At 40.5% G+C, this 22,297-nt stretch overlaps 1 protein-coding gene across 1 annotated transcript; it reads right to left on the bottom strand.

Moving 5' to 3' along the window:
* Positions 1-2,455: 2,455 nt before the first annotated feature.
* On the bottom strand, positions 2,456-21,100 carry LOC308304775 (glycine receptor subunit alpha-4-like; the record flags this gene model as incomplete). The annotated part of the gene is made up of 10 exons (XM_080749405.1): positions 2,456-2,722; positions 2,825-2,920; positions 4,129-4,284; positions 4,755-4,969; positions 5,434-5,571; positions 5,704-5,786; positions 17,697-17,920; positions 19,822-19,889; positions 20,733-20,860; positions 21,027-21,100. The coding sequence occupies 10 exons, from the start codon at positions 21,098-21,100 to the stop codon at positions 2,456-2,458; spliced, it is 1,449 nt and encodes a 482-aa protein (XP_080605531.1).
* Between the last annotated feature and the right edge of the window lie 1,197 nt (positions 21,101-22,297).

Here is a 22,297-nt window from a genome sequence, read left to right as displayed (position 1 = left end):
CATTAGAGCATACTCAGACTTTAAATCAACTTTGGTGATCCTATAATTATATTACATTTATAAGATGAGAACTGCAATTTGTTCAAGCAAATTAAGAATTTGATTGAGAGATTGGGTGGCTCACTTAGGCAAGGCCTAAACTAGAATATAGCTACTGTACATGTACAGTATAGCCTACTACATATCATTGACTATTTAAGGTAACAGAATCCATCAATGTAAACTGGATCCTGAGCTTCCATTCTACCTAATAAAACATGTTTATAATAATCAACTGGTAGAGTTGCCATGGATAAAAACGAATCCATTCTTGTAATAAGCTGATGATGGTATATCGTCACTGTCTGGCCAAAACCTCTTAAAGGAGTAGTTCACCCCCAAAATGACTTTTTTTCTATTGATTACTCATGCCATGGAGAGTAGAGTTCAATAAGATTTTTTGGTTTTTGTCACATTCCTAAGACAAAAATTAGTAAATAGTAAATTTACCCCCATTGATTCCGGATGGTGACCCGTTTCGAAACGGGTCACCATCCGGAACGAATGGGGGTAAATTTATTGTTATCAAATATTTGTCTTAGGAATGCGACAAAAACCAAAAAATATTATTGAACTCTAGTCTCCATGGCATGAGTAATCAATAGAAAAAAATAATTTTGGGGGTGAACTACTCCTTTAACTCCATTCTTGAGGTTTTTGATTTTTTTCCCCGCATAAATCAGTTAGTTAGTTAAAATAATATTGAACCAATGGAAATTGCTTGGGACAAAACCTCCTAACTCCACACTTTCTGCCAAACCAGCTAACGCCACCCGATTGGTCCTCTCTTTTTTTCATAAATATGTGCTATTGAACACCTTTTACGTCTGGTGTGTTGGTTAAAATAATATTGAACCAATTAAAAGTAGTAAAAAGCCCTTCGGTCAAATCCTCCTTACTCCACTTGAGCTCATTTTCCTGAAAATGAATATTTTGGAGTTGGGAGATTTTGGCCCGACAGCAGAGATATGCACCCAAATAAAATAAGTCACACAGGTGACTGGATTTCAGTTGAACACAACTTTACTTCAGCCATCTCAGCTAGCGTGCAATTTAAAAGTACCTCTTGTTAAATGGAAACACTTAACTCATAGTATTATAAACGGCAATAGCAATTAGGACATTTTCCCATTGTTAGATTATTATTAGCCTACCTGAGACGTGTATTGATTAAAAACATACATACACATGGCATAACCTATGTTCTGTGTATAGTTAGTAGCTAGACAAAAACCTACTCAAGTCTCTGCCTTGTGTGTGTGTGTGTGTGTGTGTGTGTGTGTGTGTGATATATATATATATATATATATATATATAATATAAAACCATGGAAGTGTGCCGCTCTGAGCACAGATCCCCGCCAGGCCAGGTTGCCTACCCAGGGCTGTGTCAGTAGTGGGGCATCTGCCAGGACTTTAGGAAGCTGCGGGACGAATAGAGTCTGTATGACAGACCGCGCAAGTGTTTGCGTTTGTGACTTGAAGTGATTGATTTGTGGCTTTTGCAAATGGGCCCCCTCACGCAAATTTTGTAAGCCAATATTAACCAATTTGAATGTGAAATTTGACAAATCTGACAGATAAATGACTACAGAGAACATTTTGATTTGTTTGAGTCTTGGACAAAATTTGTAGAAGTAGCAAAAAGTGTTTTTTGAAGAAAGCACAATATGGAGGAAAATGGGCGGGGGCTATATGGGGAGTTGCATCTTTATCCAAGGATTTTTTTAGGCAGATTTGAAACATTTGAGGCAGAGTTAGTGTTAGTGTGCATGCAAAGTTTCCTGTCGACCGGTCCAGCGGTGCCCGAGATTATAGCTGCTCACAGATGAACAGAGAGAGACGGAAAGACTCATGGGAGTCCGGGGAGTGAAAACATAATCCCTCGCTTCGACTGTGGTGAGGGATAAAAATTAAACAAATTGTGCATTCAAACGATGCATAGTAAAATCTTCAGCGTACTGTCCATTTGTAACCCAGAGAGTGTTCAAATCTAGGTTACATATTTGTACACTTAAAATTAGTTAAATTAGAAAATAAAACAGAATTAAAGGTATCCGTGTTAATTAAAGCTGCACTATGTAATTTTCCTCTTCTAACCCGGTTTCCTCCCGTGCAAGTGCTGAAATGTTTACCATTGAGCTAATAGAGCCTGTCTGCTTGCTCAGGGGATAAACCGAATCTTGACCATGAGGTAAAAATTCATGTCAGATCCTGTGTCTATAGGTGAGACATGACCTTTGACACAATCTAAATGTCTCAAGAGAAGAGCAGGGAGACAAAATACAACCAACCCCAACTGTATAAGCTATATTGTATTAACATACTCTACCATACAGATTGGACATAATTACATTTTATTCAATAAACGAAAGTTACATAGTACTGCTTTAAAGTAGTTCTCAGTGGTTGTAAAATCACAGTGTGGCTTGGACATCCTCATGTCGTAGAACTTTAAAGGTCAGCCAATAGAGGACGTTAAACACGAGGAAACTGAGTGGGAATAAAGCTCTGGATATAGTATCAATCCGTTTTGCTCTATCCACAAAGCGCCTGCGGATGTCATAGAACCCTAACCCAGGAGGCAAATCAGCAAAGACTGGAGTTGCATCCATCTCTGGTCCAGCCTCTGTTGAAAGAGCAAGTCCAATACTCTGGTAGAATTGCTGTGCCAGCTCTTCTTCCTAAAGATCAAAACCAAAGACAAGAAAGATGAATGAGTAATAATATGTATTCCTCTAAAATGTTTATTAATAGGTTTTCAATGAAGCTAGATTAAGGTATACCCTGGCACAAACACTGCATTGCTGGGATATGGACCCATGCGGAGCGTTGTTGCCTGGCATGTTGGTTCCCTTCCCTTTAGTCTCACCACTTGCCAGCTGATGGGTAAAAAAAACAAAAAAAAACAACAAAAGAAAACAGCACACACGTTTAGCTAGTAAACATGTGATCCCACAGCCTAAAACTGCAATGAAGAGATACTGTTGTTTATTTTTCATTAAAAAAAGAAAAGAAACCTGCCTCCAATTCTTAAGGCCTCTCCATACTTCGACCGAAATGTTCGGTGAGTTGTGTTTTCCGACGTGCAAATTTCCGAACTCTCGTTCGGTCCAATGCTTTTCAGAAGTCCCGAGGGATATAATGTTATGGTAGAAAAGGACCTTTTGAACGACCGGCGGTTTCGGTCAAAGTATGGAACGGCCTTTACCAACATTTGAGTCATTTAATGCAGGGGTCTTCAACGTTTTCAGGCCAAGGACCCCTTAGCTGAGAGAGAGATGAAGCAGGGACTCCAACTATATATTGCATAAATGTTTTATGCAAATTCTCATATCGACTTGTTTGACAGCTGTCATCAGTCTATGTTGGATTTGTGTTTCAGACATTTAGCCACATAAATCGTCGATAATTAGTTAACTTCACCTTTCACTCTGTACTTGGTCTGCCTCTTTTACCTCTACACCAAACCTATTTGCTGAAAACAGCCGATCTACAAGCTCTCAACGCCTCGTTGAGAGCTTGTAGATCTGCTATTTTTGGCTTAAGTTCTCAGATTAGGGATGCGAGGGTTCAAGTTTTTAATTGAAAATAATTATCCTATCACACAAGGATTTGGTGGCCCCCCTAACTCTGAGGACCCCCTAGGGGTCCCGGACCCCCTGTTGAAGACCCCTGATTTAATGAGTAAAATATATAGATTTCAATGTTAAACAATAATAAATCAGTGCTACTGCACGAGACATGAATATGTTAATACAAAGTTAATACAAAAGAGACAATACAATACTTTTAAGTGTTAAAACTTCAATGTGGTATTTGTGCTATTTCAAATGCTACATTACATATTTAAATCTTTTATGTGTAAAGATGTTTTGGCCTATATCTGAGGTGCAGCAAGATGTTTAGTAAATGTAGCCACTAGTGGAGTCACTGAGGTGAAGGCATTAATTAAGCACAGGTCAATGCTCTCTGAATTCTCAAGCATGGATTGTGACATGCAGATGAATTGTGCAGCCCCTGCGTAGCTAGGCATAGAGAATAGTAGGTGACAGTTGCCTAAGGGGGTGAGTGGGTGGGTTGCACTCACGTTTCTCTGTCGCTGTTCTTTGAGCCTCTTTCGCAGTCTGAAGAACTCTTTGTGCTGCCGGGAAACAAAATTAACGGCTGCATACTCCAGAAGTGCAGCAAACACGAACAGGAGACACACAGCCATCCAGATGTCTATGGCTTTTACATAAGACACCTATAATACAACCATAAATATGAACACAAGTTAGAATAATTCATATACTGTAGTATTGTAGCAACAGTGTTCATTTTTTCTATATTTTGATAAAAGAAATAAAGACATTTGACCATATTGATATTTTAAAAACTACAATCTTGTAGGCAATGGTTCCCCTCTGGGAATTCAAGTAAGCATTTAAAGTAGCTCTTTCTTTTTTTCCCCCTACTCTTTCTACTCCTTTTACCTTTACTAGAACATGGTGCCTATTGCACACAATGTGGAGGCAGGCATTTGGCAACCAGCTTAGAAGATCAACAAATTGGTGTTCATTTTGTAAAAAAATAAATAAAGACAATTGGACAAAATAATTTCTAAACAGTGAAAACAATATAGAGGCCATACTGTATGTAGCCCAACGGCATGTAAAAATTGATGAGTACATTCCCAGGACAATATACTGTAAGGTGTTATTTTTCCTGTCCAACCTTTGGTAGGGAAGCCCTGGAACCAGAGCTTTGGGTTGTCATGGTGAGCACTGTAGTGATTCCTAGGCCCACCCTGGCAGGCGCAGCATCCATGTTGATCCAGAAGGAGACCCAGGACAGAATGACTGTGAGCAGACTGGGTATGTACATCTGGATTAAGTAGTAGCCCATCTGACGCTCCAAATAGAACTTTACCTCTATACAGGTGAATTTACCTATGCACAGGAGAAATGTTTGACAAGAATATACAGACAGTGGGCAAACTGTAGTTAGCGTATCCTAACGGGAGAGTGTTTTTTGCAGGTCTTTCAGTCCGAGTGTATCAAAAAAGTAACTGGGTTAAGCACCGTTGGTCCGACCAGTTTAACATTCACCAGGTTAGTATTCACCAGCGTTGGCAGGTTAGCATTTCACCAGGTTAGCATGCACCAGCGTTGGCAGGTTAGCATTTCACCAGGTTAGCATTTCACCAGGTTAGCCTTCACCAGCGTTAGTTTGACCGAGGTTAGGGTTAAGGTTAGGTTTAGGTGTATCTCCGTCCCCCCGACCTCCTCGCAGCCAATCACAAGCTTCCGCTGCCTTAACTCAGTTGCTTTTTTGATAAACTCGGACTGAAAGACCTGCAAAAAACACTCTCCCGTATCCTAACAGAGGGGGCTGGCCAGGATGGAGAGTGTACCTGTGTTGTAGTGCTTAGTGCAGTAGCCAAGACCTTTCTCTTCTTTCAGCACAAACTGAGGGAGCTGCAAATCGTCGGCCACCTGCACGGGACCCACATCCAGCCATTCAAAAATAAGGTCATTCATGGTGTAACCGACTGGAGGAGAGATGATGGGGAGGGTGAGGTGATATGGGTCATGTTAATCATGGCAACCTTTACATACCGTATATAATGTATCATCATGTCTGTTGTGTCTAGCTCCAGAAATAGAGGAAGTTTTTTACTCACAGCTTTCAAGCTGCATTGTACATGTCTGACCATCCATGGGGAAATTCTTCAGGTCCATTGGACAGGACAGAATAAGAGTGAGCCTTGAAAACAGACAGGAATATATCGTGAAAATATATACATTTAAAGCTGAATATCTACTAGGCCATTCAACATAGATTTTTAGTTTTTGGTTGATATTTTTTGAACTCATACATCTCAGGCCTATCTGAAAATGAAGGGACCCATATATATATATATATATATATATATATATATATCATACTATAAACGAGCAAATGTCCGTCTGTACGTCCGTCCGTCCGTCCGTCCGTCCCATCCAGTGATGTCATCGATGACGTCATCAGTGATGACGTCATCAGTGATGTCATCGAGGATGTCATCAGTGATGTCTTATAAGTTAGAAACCCAGTGATGTCATCAGTGACGTCAACAGTGATGTCATCAGTGATGTCATATAATAGATGGAAAACCAGTGATGCCATCAGTGATGTCATGGATGATGTCATATAATGGTTATAAACCCAATGATGTCCTCAGTGATGTCATCAATGATGTCATATAATAGTTAGAAACCCAGTGATGTCATCAGTGATGTCATATAATAGTTAGAAAACCAGTGATGTCATCAGTGATGTCATTGATGATAGTGATGTCATATAATATCCAGTGATGTCATCAGTGATGTCATCAATGATGTCATATAATAGTTAGAAACCCAGTGATATCATTAGTGATGTCATACTATAAACGAGGAAGGTAACATGTCATTAGGTCGAACACCCTTTGGATCGACCACCAAACTCTAACCCAAACCCTAATCCTAACCTCAGTAAAACTATGCCTAACTCTAACCCTAAACCTGACCTCAGTAACCATGACGCGGGTGTTTATCTAACCTGCCGACGCTGTTCGACCCAACGGGAGTTCGACCTATGGGGCAGTGATGTCATCGATGATGTCATATAATGGTTATAAACCCAATGATGTCATCAGTGATGTCATTAATGATGTCATATAATAGTTGGAAACCCAGTGATGTCATCAGTGATGTCATCAGTGATGTCATATAATAGTTAGAAAATCAGTGATGTCATCAGTGATCACTAATGGTTATAACCCAATGATGTCATCAGTGTTGTCATCAATGATGTCATATATTAGTTAGAAACCCAGTGATGTCATCAGTAATGTCATATAATAGTTAGAAATAGTTTACAGTCATTGATGTGCTCAATGATGTCATCAGTGATGTCATCGAAGATATTGATATCATAATATCCAGTGATGTCATCAGTGATGTCATCAATGATGTCATATAATAGTTAGAAACCCAGTGATGTCATTAGTGATGAACACCCTTTGAATCGACCACCAAACTCTAACCCAAACCCTAATCCTAACCTCAGTAAAACTATGCCTAACCCTAAACCTGACCTCAGTAACCGTGGCACGGGTGATTATCTAACCTGCCGACGCTCGCGGGTGTTTAATCTAACCTGCCGACACTGTTTGACCCAACGGGAGTTCGACCTATGGGGAAGTCCCCACAAGGAAATGTCTTTCCGTCCGTCCCATCCAGTGATGTCATTGATGATGTCATCAGTGATGTCATTGATGATGTCATCAGTGATGTCATATAATAGTTAGAAATCCAGGGATGTCATCAGTGATGTCATCAGTGATGTCAACAGTGATGTCATATAATAGATGGAAAACCAGCGATGCCATCAGTGATGTCATCGATGATGTCACTAATTGCGACCGTCAGGGAGCAGTTTACTATGAAAACCTCCACCGGCCGTCCGTCGGTCGGTCGGTCGGTCGGTCGGTCGGTCACACGTCACACCTTTGCCCTGCTCATATCTCCGCATCAGTATATAGGGCTTGTTTGTTTATTGTATGACATCACGCCACATCATCAGCTGTGGACTCTGTGATGTCATCGTATCGCATCAGTATATAGGGCTTGTTTGTTTATTGTATGACATCACGCCACATCATCAGCTGTGGACTCTGTGATGTCATCGTATCTCCATATATGGCCATCTCCGTATATGGAGATATAAGTCGTCCATGCCCAAGTATGGGCTGGTGAGGTCAGACTTTGTGTGATGCGTAGGTTATCTCCATATATGGAGATTCAACATTCCAGGCAATGCTCTCTTCCCTGGTGAGAATTGCCCCTTTATATAGGGCTTGTTTGTGTATTGTATGACATCACGCCACATCATCAGCTGTGGACTCTGTGATGTCATCGTATCTCCATATATGGCCATCTCCGTATATGGAGATATAAGTCGTCCATGCCCAAGTATGGGCTGGTGAGGTCAGACTTTGTGTGATGCGTAGGTTATCTCCATATATGGAGATTCAACATTCCAGGTGTAACTATGGCTACCCGTATGACGTGAGAGGTGGAGGTTGTGATATTTGTGGAGATAAGCGACCAACGGTCGCTTATCTCCCGATTAGGGAGTCTTACTGGTGGTTATAACCCAATGATGTCATCAGTGTTGTCATCAATGATGTCATTGCGACCGTCAGGGAGCAGTTTACTATGAAAACCTCCACCGGCCGTCCGTCCGTCCGTCGGTCGGTCGGTCGGTCACACGTCACACGTCACACCTTTGCCCTGCTCATATCTCCGCATCAGTATATAGGGCTTGTTTGTTTATTGTATGACATCACGCCACATCATCAGCTGTGGACTCTGTGATGTCATCGTATCGCATCAGTATATAGGGCTTGTTTGTTTATTGTATGACATCACGCCACATCATCAGCTGAGGACTCTGCGATGTCATCGTATCTCCATATATGGCCATCTCCGTATATGGAGATATAAGTCGTCCATGCCCAAGTATGGGCTGGTGAGGTCAGACTTTGTGTGATGCGTAGGTTATCTCCATATATGGAGATTCAACATTCCAGGCAATGCTCTCTTCCCTGGTGAGAATTTCCCCTTTATATAGGGCTTGTTTGTGTATTGTATGACATCATGCCACATCATCAGCTGTGGACTCTGTGATGTCATCGTATCTCCATATATGGCCATCTCCGTATATGGAGATATAAGTCGTCCATGCCCAAGTATGGGCTGGTGAGGTCAGACTTTGTGTGATGCGTAGGTTATCTCCATATATGGAGATTCAACATTCCAGGTGTAACTATGGCTACCCGTATGACGTGAGAGGTGGAGGTTGTGATATTTGTGGAGATAAGCGACCAACGGTCGCTTATCTCCCGATTAGGGAGTCTTACTGGTATAATAGTTAGAAACCCAGTGATGTCATCAGTAATGTCATATAATGACAGAAATAGTTTACAGTCAGTGATGTGATCAATGATGTCATCAGTGATGTCATCGATGATAGTGATATCATATAATATAAGATGTCATCAATGATGTCATATATTAGTTAGAAACCCAGTGATGTCATTAGTGATGTCATACTATAAACGAGGAAGGTAACATGTCATTAGGTTGAACACCCTTTGGATCAACCACCAAACTAACCTAAACCCTAATCCTAACCTAGGTAAAACTATGCCTAACTCTAACCCTAACCCTAAACCTGACCTCAGTAACCGTGACGCGGGTGATTATCTAACCTGCCGACGCTGTTCAACCCAACGGGAGTTCGACCTATGGGGCAATCCCCACAAAGAAATGTCATCCAGTGATGTCATTGATGATGTCATCAGTGATGTCATCGATGATGTCATCAGTGATGTCATATAATAGTTAGAAAACCAGTGATTTCATCAGTGATGTCATTAGTGATGTCAGAGGAGGGAAGAGAGGAGGGAAGAGAAGAGGAGGAGGAGGAAAGGAAGAAGTAGAGGAGGGGACCCCCAGGACATCCGGTTTGTGGTGGTGTTCAGCATTAGTCCACTGGAGGAAATCACATTAGTCCACTGAATGAAATCACCTCACAAATACTGGAGGTTATGCAAACACACATGGCTCTAAGCAAACTATAAAGATGGTGAAAAACTAAAGTCCAGGAGCATCTCCTGCTTCCAAGAAAGGGGAGATGATGATGTATCCGGTGATGGAAAAATATTAAACTTCAGGAGCATATCCTCCTCCCAAGAAGGGGCACACCAAGGAAGAGATGGGGAACTAGAAGCAGTGCTCTTCCGAGCACAGGTCTCCACCAGGCCACACAAATCGGCCTGTTATAGCGCCACCATGAGGCTGATTTAAAAAATGTGGGGCAGAGGTTCTGAATTAGCATCCAGGGAGTGTGTGTGCTCAGTTTGGCAGCGATCGGGCCAACGGCGCCGGAGATTAGCTGGTAACAACCAGGCCACACAAATCGGCCTGTTATAGCGCCACCATGAGGCTGATTTGAAAAATGTGGGGCAGAGGTTCTAGATTGGCATCCAGGGAGTGTGTGTGCTCAGTTTGGCAGCGATCGGGCCAACGGTGACTGAGATTAGCTGCTCACAAACTGCGAGGACGCACGGACGCACGCACGGACGCACGCACGGACGGACGGACGGACGGAGGGGAAAACATACTCTCCCTCAGCCTTCGGCTGGTGGAGACAATAAGAGGGAGGTTGAAAAGAAGAAGGGGAAGAGCAGATAATTGATTAACCCTAACCCTTGATTGAACTCTTGACTGGTGAAACAATGCATGATATTTTAGCCTACCTATTTTTATTTTTATTTTTATATTAACTATTTCAAAGGGTAACGGGTAAGGAGGACGGGTAAGGACCTAGTATATATATATATATATATATATATATATATATATATATATATATATATATATATATATAGAGAGAGAGAGAGAGAGAGAGAGAGAGAGAGAGAGATATTATATTTGTATTTATTATTATTGCAAAATGAGCAAATGTTACTTTAACATACGAAGAGAAGGTTGGCACACATGATACAAAGATCACAGTCAGACTTGTATCAGGATGACATGCCTCCTCCACACCAAAAGCATCCACTGTGAAAAATTGTGCTTGTTTATTCCCCGATTAATATGCATATAGAAATGACACAGCCCACGCTCGGGACCCACTGGACCACACTCTGACCCACTGGCACACATATTCACTGAATTTATCAAAGACCATTATGTAAATGACCATCACTGACGTACAACTGCATGCACTCAATCTTCTCAATTTCGTCAAAGGAAAGTTATAGTTCACTCTGCAATAAAGCATGTGCTCTTGAATCTATAACAGTCAGTGTCATGAGATGACATAAAGTAGTGAAATTAATCTACCTGGCCTATTTGCAGCATCATGAGATGTTATTTCTGTTACACAACCACAAGTAAGCTAACATTCATGTCAAAATATCAATTTCCTGCCATTACTAAATATGTTTCTCTGAAACAAATAGTAAAAGACATTGAGAAAACGGGGTTGAGATGAGATACAGTAGGCTATACATCTGGTTTTCATAAGAGAAAGTTGTGGATTTGGGAAAAGAATAGGGAAAGAATAACATTGTAGAGGGACAGACATAATAACAATGAGCAACTTAACACCAGTAAGACTCCCTAATCGGGAGATAAGCGACCGTTGGTCGCTTATCTCCACAAATAGGCCAAAAGTTTGTTTTACCAATTATCAAGACATACGGGCAGTTGACAGTTTGCCATGGTTACTCATTGAAGTTGAATCTCCATATATGGAGATAACCTACGCATCACACTAAGTCTGACCTCACCAGCCCATATTTGGGCATGAGCAACTTATGTCTCCATATATGGAGATATGATGACATCACACAGTCCTCAGCCGATGATGTGGCGTGATGTCATACAATACACAAACGAGCCCTACAGTATAAAGGGGCAATTCTTGCCAGGAAAGAAGCATTTCTTCGACTCAGACCTTATCGCCAGCAGTGTTGGGAAAGTTCACTTTAAAAACGAACTAGTTCAAGTTCAAGTTCAGAACTTCAAAAATGAACTAGTTCATTTTTAGTTCATAATTCCCCATTATGAACTAAAGTTCATGGTTCCCCAAAATGAACTACATAGTTCTTTTTTAGTTCTTTTTTTAACCATATTTTTTTTATACTTTTGGCTATTCAAAAAAAAAAAAAAAAAAGGAAAAAAGGATATACAAAGGTCTATATATATAAAAATGTTTAGACGTTGCTGCATGCTATTATTTGTCAAAATTATTGACTCAGCCCATATAGAACCACACACAGCAATAATTTCATCCAACTTAACATTGAGGTGCCCACAATATGTATGTGCCCACTGCCTAGTTCCCAGTCTTCCTGCACCCTTATTGTGAAGGGCTGAATGTAATAACCATGTTATTGTCTCATTGTGTGAAATATCATAATATTCAAAACTAATATTTGACTCCAATTGATTCCCCACACAGTATTGACTTGATATAGCAATAAAAAAAAATATATATTACACAGCAGTTGTGGGAAAACTAAGACATTGTTCAAAAAACACAATTCCGATTTTGGTCATTTTGGAAATAGGGCAAAACATATATTTTTCTTCAATCTACTGTCTTGACACTCTAACCAAAATTGTTCTATAAACCATAATCTACAAATTGGAAGTGAAAGAAACTTTAACACACATTTGAAATGAAAACAAAAAATTACATGTACAAGGAACCCCACTAGAAAAAAACCAAAAAATTACATGTACAAGGAACCCCACTAGAAGGCAGACGTTTCTAAACCGTGCACAGCATGTTTCCGCGTTGGTTAAAATAGCTGATCTACAAGCTCACGTTGTCTCGTGGATGCGACGCGTTGTGAGCTTGCAGATCAGCTATTTTCGCCGTGCAACACACATAGGACAAAGTATAGTCAGTCAGGCTTGCGAGACGAGGAGGAGATTCACAGTGCAGCAGCAGAGTGCAGACAGCACCGCATATCGGAACGTTCACGAGATGCAGTAGGCACTGCTGCGTGCTGCTGCGTGCAGTGCCTACTATTGGAGCATGTGAATGAAAAGAGAGACGAGAGGAGCAGAGGACAGATGACCGCGGAGGCGCGGACCGCCGCATGAACGGCCGACGAACGCCGACGAACGTCGTTCACGGGCGTCAGAATGACCGCGTTCGACAATATCGTTCATCAAGCGAAAACAATTACGTTCAGTTCACGTTCGCCCAAAATATGAACGTGTTCATGAACGATCGTTCTTTGAACGCGTTCGGGTACAACACTGATCGCCAGGGTTGGCTTATAGCAGCTGTCGGTAGGACCATATATGGATTCTGTTAGTGTGGATCTCCTAACAGGGCATCATCTGGGATACAATCCCTTTTATGCCCATATATGGAGATCCCTAACATAATCCCTTTCATGCCCATATATGGAGATCCCTAACAGAATCCCTTTTATGCCCATATATGGAGATCCCTAACAGCATCCCTTTTATGCCCATATATGGAGATCACTAACAGCTAACAGAATCCCTTTTATGCCCATATATGGAGATCCCTAACAGAATCCCTTTTATGCCCATATATGGAGATCCCTAACAGAATCCCTTTTATGCCCATATATGGAGATCCCTAACAGAATCCCTTTTATGCCCATATATGGAGATCCCTAACAGAATCCCTTTTATGCCCATATATGGAGATCCCTAACAGAATCCCTTTTATGCCCATATATGGAGATCCCTAACAGAATCCCTTGTATGCCCATATATGGAGATCCCTAACAGAATCCCTTTTATGCCCATATATGGAGATCCCTAACAGAATCCCTTTTATGCCCATATATTATGGAGAAATCCCTGCTCTGAGTATCTGACATCAGTGTGATGTCACCTGTTTATGCCCATATATGGAGATCCCTGCTCTGCGTATCTGGTTGCTATGGTAAACAGTTGGTTGCTAGGGTAAAAAAACATGGTTGCTATGGTAAACAGTTGGTTGCTAGGGTAAACAGTTGGTTGCTAGGGTAAAACCATGGTTGCTAAGGTGGTTGCTAACGTACACTAACAAACCAGCAACAACAGACAGTTGCCACAGCAACGTACACAAAGGTTTGTGTACACATGTGGTGTGATGTCATACTGATGCGGAGATATGAGCAGGGCAAAGGTGTGACGTGTGACGTGTGACGGACGGACGGACGGACGGCCGGTGGAGGTTTTCATAGTAAACTGCTCCCTGACGGTCGCAAAAAACTATGCTATATCATTTCCCAAAAGATAAGATTCTATGCTTTCTAAAAACAACTGTTGTTTGGGTTCCTGGATCTCAGTAATCAACTACACCTGTACCTCATTGGTTTCTCACCAGTCAATTCTAGTTATCCTTGAATACACAGTCAGGGCCAACAGTGTCATGTGTTTTGTGTTCAAGTAAACCTAAGCTAAGTGAAATGGTGATGATGATGTTGTATTAAATTGCAAGTTCGCGACGGGACTCTTAGGATGACAATGACATTCGGTCAGTCACTGCATCAGTCCATTCGTCCCGCCGTCTGTCTGTCTGTCCATCCAGCCTGTCCATCACTGTGGTCCCAAACAAGATCTCAAAAACCACTGGCTGGTTTGCCATGGATGTGCAGTGCACCATCTTGGAGGAGTAACTACTGATATTGGTGACCCTCATGACCACTTTCCGCTAGCACCATGCTTAGGTCAAAACTTTCACTTGCACAAGATAGGCTACATCAAAATGTATATAAAACTTGAAGAGAGCGTTCATGATCTCTAGACAATTAACCAATCCATATACTAATTTCTGTGAATGCATGACCTTTCCTGGAAAAGAGTGACGGCCTGGATTCCTCTTTGATTTATTATTTTATTTGTGTGGCTGAAACCATTAATAGTTAAAAAGGTGATTACTTTTGATGTAGTCAAAACAAGGAAAACATCTATTTGTGAGGAAATCGTTTGAAGTCAGTGGAACACGCATCCCCTTGTGCTATTTTTCTCAAATACTGTTGGCTAAATCAAAAAGCTTTGATGAATAATTCTAGCGTACACCTGTTAATTTTCTTTATCTTCTTCATCTGAGAACTTCTCATTTGAGTGCTCATTAAAGGAGTAGTTCACCCCCAAAATGACTTTTTTTCTATTGATTACTCACGCCATGGAGAGTAGAGTTCAATAATATTTTTTGGTTTTTGACACATTCCTAAGACAAAAATTTGATTTGAGTAAATTTACCCTCATTGATTCTGGATGGTGACCCGTCTCGAAACGGGTCACCATCCGGAATGAATGGGGGTAAATTTATTGTTATCACATTTTTGTCTTAGGAATGTGTCAAAAACCAAAAAATATTATTGAACTCTACTCTCCATGGCGTGAGTAATCAATAGAAAAAAAGTCATTTTGGGGGTGAACTACTCCTTTAAGTGGGTTTAACTACATGAAATCTTGATCCATGTTCCTTCTACTATATGATCTCCTATTGACAGAAAAGTGCAATATGAAGTTCAATCGGTGAGACTGGTGAGACAGGTCTTTAAAGTCCCATTGTATTTGTTGAGTGCATTTGATCTGCTACAGTACATTGAAATCACTCACATTCTGCTGAAACTCAGGTATTAAATTCCAATATTATCTAGTTTTTGCCACAAATCATGCTCTGGCCAAATATACTTTCACACATACAAGTTATTTGACTCTGGTCAGTGACTGAATTTCATATGCACTTAGAGCTTTAGAAACAAGTTAAAAACTAATACAGAAGCTCGTTGCACTGTACAAAGAGTGCAACATCCATGCAGCATTTCAAAATGAGGTTGAATATTATGAATATGATTGTGAGAAAGGTTAAAATGAATATATGCACAAGTGCGTGAATGCACAGCTATTGCACAATAAGTGCAATATGTACATATAACTATTTCACAGTAATCACATTGGTGTCAGGGACACTGCTATGGCGTGTGCAGAGTTAACATCTCGTAAGTGTGTGATAGCATGTGGGAAGAAACTGTTGATCTATTGAAGAATGTATTAGAAGTTTGCATAGGAAAAGGTACAGTTTCATGACAGTACAGTTCACTGGTACAAGGTCAACTAAAAGGATACGCCCAAGAAAGCAGTGGCTTCTTTAAATTGAGATCCTTCTTTAAACTCATAACACAACTGAAACAATAACACAACTGAATAACAACTAGCATCTGTCTGTCTATCTAAGCAAGTACAAAAAGTGCTCTTCAGAGCACAGGTCTCCTCCGCCGCCAGGTCAGGTATAGGTTATTGTAGGCCAGTAATGTATTTGGAAGTCAACAATCAGGATGGAATATGAGAAATCGGACAGATTCATCTTAAAATCAGATAGATCCGTCTTGATCACTTGACTAGAGATAATGTGTACTGATTTGCGTGATGTTTGGACTAAATTAGTGTGAGTAAAAAAAGGGACATTTTAAAAGGGTGGCATTTGTTCCTCAATGTAGTCCGAATGTGCATGCAAAATCTCACCGCAATCAGATGCTGCGTTCATAATTTGCAGCATTTTGTTCCAAACGGGCCACTCCTGCAAACTTTAGATGTCAATCTTAGACAATCAGGTTATAATATGAAAAGGCAAAGATATCCGTCTTGATCACATGACTATAGAGATCATACATGTGTAACCGATTTACATGACATTTGGATACAATCTGAAGGAATAGGCTAATATCAAAAATAAATTGGTCTCCTGTTGGTGCTATAAACATATAAACGGGCTCCGGGCTACTCATGCCCCCCCAACTGTTCATGCATTCTTAGGTCGCAGTTACTATCAAAACCTCCACCGGCTGTCAGTCAGTCAGTCTGTCAGTCTGTCACACTTTTGCCCTACTCATATCTCCACCACCGTTGCCCATATCCATGCCACACTTTGCACACACACTCCTTGGCTGCCAAACCACAACCTCCTTTCTCACATGGCCCTCTTCTAGCACCACCATGAGGCCGATTGTTTGTGTATGTGCTTATCTCCCGATTAGGGAGTCTTATTGGTCTATGTTGAGCTTGAGGTGGTGGCAAGACATGTATTGTGAGATGCCAGCCAGCCATGCAGATGTGCTGCATCTCAATACTAATATTGGAATGTCATTAGGAACCGAAGTAGGCCTATCTCATATTTCAGAAAGCAAATGATTCAAAATGTGCTTTCAGTGGAGAAGATACATATCATTATATCATATTAACCATATATTGTCATCTGTGAACAGCTTGCTATGGGGTAATATTATCCCTGATACTGTATGTGCTGTTCTCTCTCTCGTTGTATGGACGAGCATGTAGCATTGGTTTATGAAATGTGACATTGAAATATTGCTTTGCTTTCTAGTAAACACATACTTTGAAGACCATGTCAGAAGTACTTTCTTTCATTTCCACCACTATTCGGTTTGTCGTACACCCAATCCACCCAGGAGCATTTACTCAAATGAAAAATTTATATCATGCATTGTAGTGTTATGCAAGTGCACTTATCTCGTTGATGGGCCAAGAGGTTGAAAACTAAAGTAATGCCTGTCAAATTCATACTACTTGTCACAAAAAAAGAGTGCTCAGGGCTTATAGGATCACTAGCTTCTGTGTAAATCATAATTTACCATAAAATGTTACTTTGTAGCCCAAAGAAACTGCAGTCACTTGCAATTTGTATCCTTTTTCTTGTCTAGCCTGCAGTCTGCATACCTGTTGTCAGAGTACTCGCTGTACCCGTTGTTAGAGTACCCAGTGTGATACCCATTATTACCACAGTACTAATAACATTAGATAAATGACAAATAATGGGTTATTTATAAACCGGCACCGGCCTCCTCATGCCCCCCAACAGTTCATGCAATTCCTGTTGTACTTGTTGTGCTATCAGAGTACCCACGGGGTGGCCTGACGGAAGTCCCACTCACTGCACAACCCCAGGTCATCTGCGACACAAGTTTGAGGTCGAACACACGCACATGCATGCATGCACGCACACACACACACACACACACACACACACACACACACACACACACACACACACACACACAGGTTTAGTGATTACCTGATGCTGTAGAGGACATTGCCATTCTGGAATATCCGGAGTAATTTGTTGTCTGTGGTGACCTCGTGAAAGTTTGCCCCCTTTTCATTAGCAAAGAACAGGTCAGGCTTCCATATGGAATCCAACATGGACGGGTCCAGGTCCAAAGAATCATCGGGATACTCCTTATATGCCAGTCGTGGGTCATTCCATTGTTGCCGCAGAAATACATTGAGCCGGTAGTCCTATAGTGAGGAACACAATGTAATGAATTAGAATAGAGTATTGACATCATACAGTATTTCCTAACAGATATTCAGGGATACTAAGCAATTTAGACATTTTGAAGGACTATACAGGCATCATGATCGTGTAGAAGCTTTGCAAATATACTGTACATGTATATCAGGAATAATAGGCAGGCGAGTGGGGAGTTGGGTTTTCAGCTTCACCCAACTGATTGCTGCCCAATGCATGGTCATATTTGAACACAGGCAGAGGAGCAGTTAAGGACGAAGTGTCTTGCTCTGGGACACCTTGACACATACAGGGACCTCCTGCTTCTCATTCAGGCTCTCTAACCATTTAGCTATGGCCGCAGGAATCTCTGAGCAACCATGATGATGGTGACATATTAGAAGATAGTGTTGAAGAAATAGTACATAACAGGCCTATACGGATTACATTCAGAGACCAAGCAATGATAACTGAGAATGTTCTACTACTCCAAATCTGATTATGACATGTTTTTGTAAAAAGTGCATCTAAAAGTCCATCCAAAACATGGTCAGTGGACTCCATTTGAATGTGGTAGCCAAACTCAAGTCAACTGCTTCAGTTTATTAGGCTACAGTATCCTATAAGGAAGTGCTAGCAGTCAATGCTGACTTAAGGCTTCTACTCCCAGTAGAAAACACCAGCCTAGCAGAAATAGCAAAATATTTCATTTCCGCATTTCTGTATAGTTTTGGGGCCATGTCTGGGGATATGGTACTGACTGAGTGTCCTACAGTAGTCTATTGAATTATAATTCATTTGGTGAAGATCCAGCCCTTTTTACTAATCAGAACAGAATGTCATTTAGATTTTAGAGTAAATTGTCATTGAAAAAAGGAAATAATGTAATCTGCTAATCAAGTAATCTGAAACATTTACTTGAATGCTACTTCCCTTAGGCTGGCTACTGTAGCATAATGAAATCACAGTGATGCTAATTGAAAGATGAATCCATCAAGCCAAGTAGTCACTGTAAACCACATAAACCCAAGTGTCCCGATTCTGCGCCTGTCATAATACGTGAACATTTGGCGAAAATAGTGATCTGCAACCTCACTTGACATGACGCTATTATGATGCGTTGTGAGCTTATAGATCAGCTATTTTAAGCAAAGAGATTTGGTGTAGAGGGAACAAGGAGGGGGCCAGACAAGTACAGACCCCTGGGGGATTCCGATCAACCAAGTATCAATTGTTAACCACATTCACTATAATTTCTATAATGGACATGTTATAATCCGCAAACAATCAGTGAACATAGGCGAAGAGATTGATGTAGAGGTAAAAAAATCACACTTGTGTGAACTGAGCGGTGGAGGCTGCGTGTGTGTGTGTGCGTGCGTGCGTGCGTGTGTGTGTATGTGGGTGTGTGTGAATGTGAGTGTGAGTGTGCCTGCCCCTGCCCTGAACAACAGCGCCCCTCCCTTAACATGTGTGGTCAGAAAAGGTTTTGCAGGCTACATACAGACAGACAGACACGCACACACACACACACATACCCACACACACGGCCACGTATAGGAGACGGTGTGACCACCGCTCAAAAAGGAGGGGGCCAAGTGGTTATAAGAATGGGTTTTCATTTCACTAAGTAAAAGATAGGCCTATTGAATCTCTAAGTATTTCTAAGCATGCCTGTTATAACTGTACCTCAATATCATATTGCCAAACTAACCACACTGGTCTGAAATGCAGAATTACCTCTTGACTTTCGTTTGGTATAATTATTGAGTGCATGTTTATTAATTATTGTTATGTATTATTATTATAGCCACCTATATATACAGTAAACAGAATGTCGACAAAATGATGGGAGTTATCATGTTCATTCGAAATTAACAATAAATCTTGTGTCACGTGTAATTCTCACCATCGTTGTTTCAGTGATGGATCCAAAGCTGTTGATGAAGATGTTGCAGGTGACATTCACAGGGGGACCTGAGAAGAACATCCCATCTCAGTTCCTTAACTTATGTCACTATGCCATTGTCATTTTCACAGCCATTTTAACTTTCAACATATAATTATCCATTCGAGGCCTGTGCTTCTCCAATTTAAAAACCACTCAAAATTCACGAGAGCCGGCTTCTTCTGCTTGTTCTCCTGGTCATTTGTAATCCTGTTTTCAGTTAAAAGGGTCCTCCGAAACAGACATTGGTTCATCTGACAACACCTGAACCTTTAAATATTTCAGTCCAGTTAAGTCATTTCCTATGAGGTCATGATTTATTGATTCTCCGTTAAGTCACATTAGTGTATTTATAGATAATCAGCTGGGATTTGGCCAGTAGCCTACACACTGGAACATCTCAAAGATGTGGAGCAAATATGAAATATAAATGAAATGTGACCCCAGAGAAATGAGGAGGAAGTGTGTCAGAGAGAATCAGATTCAGCTGGCTTCATGGGCAAGGGAGAAAGGGAAATTACTTAACTAGGTCTATGGGTTAATACAGAAGGATAAACATACTGTACGCTGTAGGGGGTACACAGAAGGAAACCAGAGGCTTGAAAGAATTATGTGTAAAGGGAAACAGATGTACGGTAACCTAAAGGATACACAGACATGGGTAATGACACATTTCTAACAACAACAGCAATAAAAGACTTGAAGTAATTGTGTTTAGAAATATCGCAGCCCCCAGCGCTCCCCTCTGTGGTAACCCATCTGGTATATGGTTTGTGCTGGTTCACTGCCTATACATTCGTTATGACAATGAAACAGTTCACATACAGAGAAGCACCTACTGCACTACTGTACTTACTGCACTTGCTCTTTACCTTTGAAGTTCGGTCTGATGCGAGCATCATATCCAGATGTCCGGCCCATTAGTTTGTCTAAGAAGTCCGATGGAGAGGGTGGCCTGGCCGCTTTACTGGGAAATTTCATCTCTTTACAGTGTGTAGATCTGTCAGTTTAAAAGTTAGGAAATCCTGGTAACAGCCAACATGACCGCATTGAGTTGTTTTTCCTCATAAAACATCACACCCAAAGACAAAGTCACACCCTAAAACAACACAATTGTACTAGATATTATTTATTAAAAGGATGACAAGTCCTGTCCTCTTTGCTACTTGTCAAGCAGGAGGTCTGTTTGTAGGACTGTACTACTGGGACACTTGTGGTACAGATATCCCTCGCCTGTCATTATAACAATATATTACAATGGAGTTTGTTTCCTTGTCATCACTAATGTGCAGTTTAAAGGTGTCATGAATGCCTAACTTGATACAGATAAAAAATTAACAGTAAGTGTCTTAGTATGTCTTCTAGCACTTAAAAGCCTTGAGGTGCAATGAGTTTTCTTTCAATGCTTAAGTTAAAGGAGCTATAGTCAACTTTTTCTTGAAAAACGGATGCTAAATTAAAAATAATGTTTCGAAAATATTTTATAAAAAAATAAGCTTCAAAATAAGTTTCAATTCCAAAATGACCACAAAAAGTGTAAAATAATGATAAAATAACTTTTGTAGTCATTATTTAATTGAAACACATATGAAGCTTATTTTTTTATAAAATATTTTCGAAACATTTTTTATTTTAGCATCCGTTTTTCAAGAAAAAGTTGACTATAGCTCCTTTAATCATTTCCCTGTCTTGCTCTACCGTCTTAAAATTAAATGTCATTCACAACAAGCACTATAGTGAATGGCACTATGGCAGACTCCACACACAACTACTGTATAATGGACAATGACAATGGAGAATGATATACCGTAGTTATAGTAATCGTTATAGTTAGAGTACTTGTTGTGAACGGCACTTTATAGTTAAATAAGTAACTAAACATCTTTTTGTCAAAGATTTGTCATAATTAATATTTAATGCATCCCACAATAAAATTTCCAAATTCCAGGTGCAAACATTATCAATCAACAGTATCATCAATAGTATTACTATAGAATTGTAGCATACTTAGTTTATATTCCAATAGTTATATACTAAAAGATTCCAGTGACTAGAGCTCTAAAGTTAAAAGCCTTACATGCAGCATTAAATATTTTTCTTTAGCTTGCATTCTCCTGAAAACTTTGCAACAGGAGTTTAATGAATAATAATTTAATATCACTTTTGTTTCTTACCTGATTTGCAGAAATAAGACAGATGATACCCAGACCATGCATAGCACACGTGATTGCATTCTCTGCTGATTCTGAGCATAAAGGTAATATATAGATAAATATCCCAGAGTAAGATTCCAGTTGAACAGGACAGATGCTGGACATATGTACAGTAGGAACGTTGGTCTTGCTCTTCTAGCCAGCCTCCTTATGGAGTGATCTGAGCCTCCCACCCTTCTCTGCAGGTGTTACATCCACGATGCCACTGCTGTATAATTTAGAAT

Source organism: Nannobrachium achirus, assembly GCF_963921795.1.
Source record: "Nannobrachium achirus genome assembly, chromosome: 19".
In the NCBI taxonomy this organism is placed as follows: domain Eukaryota; kingdom Metazoa; phylum Chordata; class Actinopteri; order Myctophiformes; family Myctophidae; genus Nannobrachium; species Nannobrachium achirus.
Note: the sequence above shows the minus strand (reverse complement) of the source record. Positions and strands in the feature narration are given on the sequence as shown.